Source organism: Tupaia chinensis, unplaced genomic scaffold, assembly GCF_000334495.1.
Source record: "Tupaia chinensis unplaced genomic scaffold, TupChi_1.0 Scaffold000001_1, whole genome shotgun sequence".
Classification (NCBI taxonomy): domain Eukaryota; kingdom Metazoa; phylum Chordata; class Mammalia; order Scandentia; family Tupaiidae; genus Tupaia; species Tupaia belangeri.
This window is the reverse complement of record NW_006159427.1, coordinates 4,820,615-4,827,945: the sequence shown is the minus strand read 5'-3', so window position 1 is coordinate 4,827,945 and position 7,331 is coordinate 4,820,615. Positions and strand designations below refer to the sequence as shown.

General features: G+C 38.3%; 1 protein-coding gene across 15 annotated transcripts in view; it reads left to right on the top strand.

Moving 5' to 3' along the window:
* Positions 1–7,331, top strand: part of ABI1 (abl interactor 1) — a 143,028-nt gene that overhangs the window by 132,289 nt on the left and 3,408 nt on the right. For all 15 annotated transcript variants that reach the window (XM_006139730.3, XM_006139735.3, XM_006139739.3 and 12 more), the window contains one exon: positions 3,937–4,122. In XM_006139730.3, the coding sequence (XP_006139792.1) occupies positions 3,937–4,122 (186 nt within the window). The remainder of the gene's footprint in view (positions 1–3,936; positions 4,123–7,331) is intronic.

The window sequence follows — 7,331 nt, the reverse complement described above, 5'->3', positions numbered from 1 at the left end:
ATAAATAATATATATTATATATATATTAATATAATAATATATTTAGAATATATAAATATATAAAAAATATATAAATGTCAACTTTTTATGGCCTTGTCTGAATAAAGATCAGGTTTAATGAGTTTTGGAAATTGTTTTGACAACATAGCTTCCATCAGCATGGACTATTTACATTACTGCCTGATAACCTATGAGGTTCCAGAAGTATATAATCCTAATTGCATGACAAGAATGAATATTGTATAGCAAAATTTAAAAATACTGCTATTACTGAATTATATTATGCCAAAATAGCAGTTGAGATTAAGATGTTAAGGTGGTTCATTTGAAACCATCCTCATGAAAATAAATTTTGGCATGGTTTGAACAGAGGAGCAGCCAGCTTGCCCAAGCCTATCTTTCAAGAGAATATGTTAGAGCAAATTTCACTCTTCAGCCTTTGTTGGCCCTATTGTGTTATTCTCCCCATTCTTTCCCTTCTGCCAGTCATGTATTTGTTTATTCAATGCTTTATGCGAGGCTTATGAAGAATACCAATAGTTTAAGACAGAGTCTCTACCTTCAAGAAGCGTGCAAGCTAATGGCTTATTAAGAATTGTACTTTCAAAATGTTGAGATAGATATGAGTGTAAACCATTCTCACTGCAAACATCTACTTAGAGTTTTCAAACATTTAAAAATCAGTGAAAAGAGGTAAATTGCTACTTCTTAGTACTACAAATCTAAAAACTAAACCTGTTTAAAAGCTTAAAAATCTATACCAGCTCAACCTTTCAAACTGCCTTATAGCTAAGAATTATTCTAGGAAATAACTTTAAAATAATCATACTGTACATCAGTCCTGGGGGGGGTCCAAAAGTTTATCATTATTCTAGACATGTGTAGTCTTCATTAAGGAGGCCTTTTGTACTTTTTTTTTTTTTTCTTGGAGAGGTTTTTGCTATAGGGCACGTGCGCTCGCCAGACAGACAGAGAGAGACAGAGAGATAGAAAGCGAGAAATCACCCTCCAGGGGGGATGGCCACGCTGCAATCCCTTCTCCTTCATTCTCCTCTCGGGATCTTGGGCATTCACGCACACGTGCCTGGTATGAGTTTAAGCCACTGGGTCTGGGACTCAAACCGTGGTCAACTACATGGGAGTCCAGCGACATAGCCATTACACCAACTGCTGGACCCAAGAGGCCTTTTTTACTTTTTACCAGCCAGATATGCTTGAGTCAGTCAGTTTCCTGTGCCATGGGCTCCCCAACTTTAATTGACACCTATTTTCTTTGAAAGCATGTTAGGAAGAGTGAGAATAAAACTGTGTATCAGTACATCAGTTGTTTTTTTTCCCTAAATTGTTAGAGGGCATGTGTGCTCACCAGAGGGAAAGGAGGAGAGAAAAAGAGACATATAGTTACTCCCTCCTTCCCAAGTATGGCTTGGTCACACCAGAATCCATTTTCCTTTATCCTCTGTCCTGTTGGGACTTTGGGACATTCATGCACAAACACCTGTCACGTTTTTCAAGCCATTGGAGCCCAACACGGACTCAAGTTTAATCGCTATCAGCCATGCAGGATCTGGCTCTCAGTACATAGCACTCAACCATAGTGCTTTAGGGCTGGCCCTCTCTGTTGTTCTGTTAATCAAATACCAATTTCTTATGGCAGTAAAAGTGGGTGATAATATACATACATGCATGTTACAGCTAACTTACTATATTGGGTCATCAGGAAAGTCATGACGCCTTTTTGCATAGAAAAATAGGTCATGACTTTCCTGGTGACTTAATAGATGCTTTAGGACCAGCCTGTGGCCTTGGCGGTTATAGAAGCCAGATTCCCCGTGAGTCACCATGTGGTTCTAATCCCAGCCTGGTGACTTGAAAAGCATGCTGGGCACGGGCATACCCAAACTGCTATCCAGATAAAGAAATGGAAGAGAAGGGATTGTGCCATGACCATACCTCGTGGCAGAGGAGGGGGGCTCTCTCCCTCTACATCTCTCTCTCTCTAGTGAAAGGACATGACCTCTGGCAAGTTAAAAAACAAATGTTTCAGTTTAAGAAAAAAGTCAAAGTAAGCAATGTGTTTACATCTATTTATGATTAATATCAGAAAGCATTTCTGAACCAGTTATGCATGATGCTAGACAAAATACTATGTAGAGAATGAGATTGACAGGACTCTTGCCATAATTTGAGGCTAAGCCAGTGCAGATTTACAGCGGTTGGACATGAAGACAGTTGAATGAAAGCATGAAATTAGTAAATTGTGTATAAATCAAGAGAACTTTAGGGATGTAGGCCAGCTTATACAATTTGCACATTAGGCCAAATTAAGGATATGAGCTGTGGTTGTGTCAGGAGGGGTTCACACTCACTTTCCTCTCTTCTCAGTGTTAGAAAGCTGTGTGGAAGAGGATAGGCAAAGATCAAGTGGATGCAGGCAGGTGGTAGAAAAGGACATTGTAGTGCTGAGTGATAGCTGTTAGAGTGAGCACGACCACACAGAGTTGTCTCATAGCCTTTTAAAACACCCGTCCCTGCCCAAGATAAAATAGAAATCACAGATGGAAGTGGTTATGGACGTAGGACTGTTATCTGTAAATATTTTAAATCTGGACCCCTTGATTATTTTTCTCAGCACAGTACTATGAGTAGGGTGGAGTGAAAACATCACAACCTGTATGACAGATAGATGATGTCAATTTCTTAGGTCACATAAAGAGCCCCAGAAATTGGCATTTGAGTTAGTATATTTATATTATGACCTTCTCCCCTGCAAGTATTATTATAGTATAATAGCCTAAAAATGTTTTCACATATATTTGTTCACTTAAAGGAATTTTTGGATTAAACATTTAAATGAAGCATTGGTAGTGTTCATAGTGTTCTAGCTTCGAATTTCTTAATATTGGGAGCATTTGTTACCTGGTATTATGCTAGTTCAGTGAGCAAGTCCTAGCCTGATATTTTCCTATGTGACTCTTTGCACCTTTGATTATTTAAAGTGCACATGTACATACCAGAACCATCTAGAATTTAAGGTATGAGTCATTTTTATGTTTTGTTTCATATAAGTTCCTTTCTGTTCTTGCCTTTTTTTAAACTTACATCTTCACTCAACACTTTATGTTTAAATCTCAATTGTGGATGTATTCTTAGAAAATTGGATCTTTAGGGTCTAGTCTTTCTTTCATCTCATGCTTATGTTTTACTAGCAGTAAAAAAAAAAAGCCAAATCTTAGCTTTCTACATTTAAAAATCGATCACGAATAAGAACATTTTCAAGATTTTCAACTAGTTGAGAATTATTTTTAAATTTTTTCTTAACTTGTTCAAATTTAAATAAAAGAACAGAAAAACCTATACATAAAAGCAGACCCAGTACCATCAACTCTTCTTTTCTCTCCATTAAAATAAACAATAATAAATAAATAAACAAATACCTGCCCATTAATCACTTATTTCTGGAGAACTAAAGGTATTGAAATTCAAAATCAGGGGCATTAATGAGCACAGTGAAGTTACCGGATTGTTAATGTAATATAATTCACAGCATTTACTGCAATCCAAATGACAAATATGACATAGGTTTATTTCAGGCAGCTAGGCTGATTAGTGAGTGACATTTATTCTGACCTGAGCCTTGGAATTAAGAAACTACTTTACTTCTATGATTCTTATAAAAAGAGACATGATCTCCTAACCTTTGGTATTCATTAATTCGTAGTACTTCCTGATATCCTTATTTTTAGCTCATTTTATTGCTGTAAAATTATTATTAAAATAGTATCAACGTTAACACACTAAGCTTTTATTTCTAATCATTGCATGTTTATTATAGTGCATGCTATATTTAAGTTAGAGCTTTTCTAATTTCTATTAACTTATTAATTTTTCATTTATATGCTTTCTGGTTCTAATTAATTATCCGAATCTTTTTAGTTGCTGATAGTCCAACCCCACCACCACCACCTCCACCAGACGACATTCCCATGTTTGATGACTCGCCACCTCCACCACCACCACCGCCAGTGGATTATGAAGATGAGGAGGCTGCAGTGGTTCAGTATAATGATCCATATGCAGATGGGGATCCTGCCTGGGCCCCCAAGAATTACATCGAGAAAGGTAAGGTTCAGGAATCATGAAATCAATTGGAAGGAAAACAACCTAATTTAGAAATTCAGTTGAGAGATTTAAAGAACATCTAATCCAGGGTCTCTCCATTTTTTGAACTGCCTTACCAAGCAAGACGATTTAGTTAAACCTTACTTCCAATACTTTGTATTATTTCCCAGTATAAGAAGAGATTTTCTTTCACTTTTTAAGTTAAAATTGTTAGATATGCTTTTTTTTTTTTTTTTTTAAAGCTACATCACGCTTTCAATTGGAGATTAACTTGTCTGTCTGCATTTTATAAAGAACTAAGGGCAAAAAATGGAGTTAGGGATCAGTAGATGGCATAATGGTTATGTCACTAGACTCCCACATGGCTGACTACGGTTAGAGTCCCAGACCCCGGTGACTTGATAATCACACTCGGCGAGTGTGCATGTGTGCCCAAGATCCCAAGAGTAGAATGGAGGAGAAGGGACTGTGGTGTGGTCATCCCCCCTGGGGATGATTTCTCACTTTCTCTCTCACTGTCTGTCTCTAGCGAGCACACGTGCCTTAAGGTTAAAAAAAAGAAAAGTGGGGGAAATGTTAAATGACTTACTGAAGTTATATATAAGTAAAGATTTATAAAGTGTTTCAAGATTTTTAAAAATAAAAATAAACCTTTTCATATATAAATATTTAAAAGTATATTGGTACTGTCAGGGAAAAACACCAATTGGGGTATTCAGTTAAGTGATTTTACGAGAGAAGGCAGATCATTATAATTTCATTAAATTTTGTATACCTGTAAAGTATAATTTACCTACCATACCTGATAGTCAATGAAATTACCTACTCAAAAATATGGGCCGTGAGGAAACCAATCCTGATTCTAGTGTTTTGTGGTTTTATTTTTCCCTATCCATTTTTTTTGCATTTTTTAAAGAGACTTTTGCAGTGGGATGCGTGTACTCACCAGAGACACACAGGCAGAGAGAGAGAAAGTGAGAAATCACCCCCCAGGGAGGATGACCACACTATAATCCCTTTTCCTCTCAGGACTTGCATGCATACACACACACACACACACACACACACAGCGTATTTCAAGCTACTGGGTACAGGACTCAAACCACAGTTGGCCTTGTGGGAGCCCAGTGCCACAAACACTACAACACCTACTGGCACCAACATCTGCATTTCTGTAGTGTTTTTTAAAATGCTTGTAGTTTAGTTGATCACGTTTGGCTGCGTTAGAGGTATATTGCCTTCCATTGGCTTTATATGGTTTAACTGACGGAAGCAAGTAGCTATAGTTCTTGAGACCAGAGGCATTCTTTCCTAACCAAATTTTGAATGTATAGCAAAAGTAAGTTTGCCTTTCTTTTGTATATTTGTGTTTCTTTTTTCTTTTCTTACCTGTCAAAGGGTGCTTAATGTTTGCCAGAGAGAGAAAGGGAGAGAGCATTCCCTGAACGGGGCATGCAGTCTCTTCTCCATTTCTCTCTCCTGTCAGGATTTTTCAAGCTGCATGTTTCTTAAGGCTGCTGGATCAAGGATTTGAACCATGGTTGGACATGTGGGATCTGGCTCCCTTGGTCCCTAAGCCAGCCCTGTTTTTATTTTATACCAGAAAGAGAGAGAAAGAAAGAAAGCACTGTCCACAGGGGAGTCTGGTCATGCTGCAGTCCCTTTTCCTCCACTCCTCTCCTGTCAGAAGCCTGGGCCACAAGTACATACCCAGAGTGTTTTTCAGGTGACAAGACCTGGGACTTGAGCTCAGGTCAGCCATGTGGGAGCCTGCTTCTTTGGTGCAGTGCTTAGCCAATGTGCTATATAGGGCCAGCCCCTTTTTTACATTCTTAAGGAGTAATTATGTTACATTTTGATAAGGAAGTCTCTAGTATTCTACTTTAGATTACTATTTACCTTCAAATAGGGATATGTTGTTACCATGAGTTTGATGTACTTGAGTACTGTTTTTTTTTTTTTTTTAATTGATGGAGCATGTATGTGCTCGAGAGAGACAGGGAGGAGCAAGTACCCACTAATGAGGCATGGTCACACCATTGTCCCTTCTCCATTTTTCTATTTTGGTGGGATCTGGGGCTGTCATGCATAAGTACTCAGTGTTTTTTTTTAGACTGGGATTCCAACTGCACAGTTGGCTGTGTGGGATCTGGCTCCCTCAATTACCAGACCATGGAACTGGCCCAACCTGAGTACTCTTGAATTTGTGTGTGCATGTTAATTTGCTGTAGTGCACCTCTGCTTGCTGGAGAGAGACAGCTTGAGCGGGGTAGTGGAAAGTGAGAAAGGATTCCCCAGGGAGGATGGTCGTGCCGCAGTCCCTTCTCTTCCATCTTCCTCTTGGAATTTTGGGCACACATGCACACGTACCTGATGTATTTTTCAAGCCACCAAGTCTGTTACTTCAACATTGTAGTTGGCCATGTGGCATCCAGCTGTCTTAACCCACCATGGCCATCAGGTGACCCTTGAATTATTATCATTATTTATTAATTAAATTTTTTGAGAGGTTTTTGCTGTAGGGCGCATGTGCTCGCCAGACAGAGAGAGAGACAGAGAGACAGAAAGTGAGAAATCACCCTCCCCCAGGGGGGATGGCCACACCACAATCCCTTTTCCTCTTGGGATCTTGGGCGTGCAGTAACATGCACCTGAGTTTAAGCAGCTGGGTCCGGGACTTGAACTGTGATCGACTACATGGGAGTCCAGCGACATAGCCATTACACCAACTGCTTGTCTCTCTTGAATTATGTTTTTACCCATATTCTTTTTTAATATAGTAAAGCAAATTTAACTTTAGTTAACTATGAAAATTGGACTCATTATATAAGGTCCTTACATATAATAAATAAAATTATATATATTAATAAAAGCACCATTATATATAATATATAATTATATAAGGACCGTTATATAAGGGCCTTATCCTTAATAGTAGAGCAGGATTACAAAATACCTTTACAAGTTGAAATAATGAGTCTTAGATGGGGGGCGGGGGAGGTATCTACATGTTTATGGTACAAGGCCAGAAAGTAAATGTCTTGATCTTTGTTGGCTACATGATCTTGGTCACAACTGCTCAACTCTGCTGTTGTAGCACAAAAGCAGGTATAGAGAATGCTGAGTTGGATTGAGGCAACCATGTTGTAATTTTATTACTTAGATTTTACTAGTATTATGTTGAATTTTGATTTTCCTTTTCAGGATTT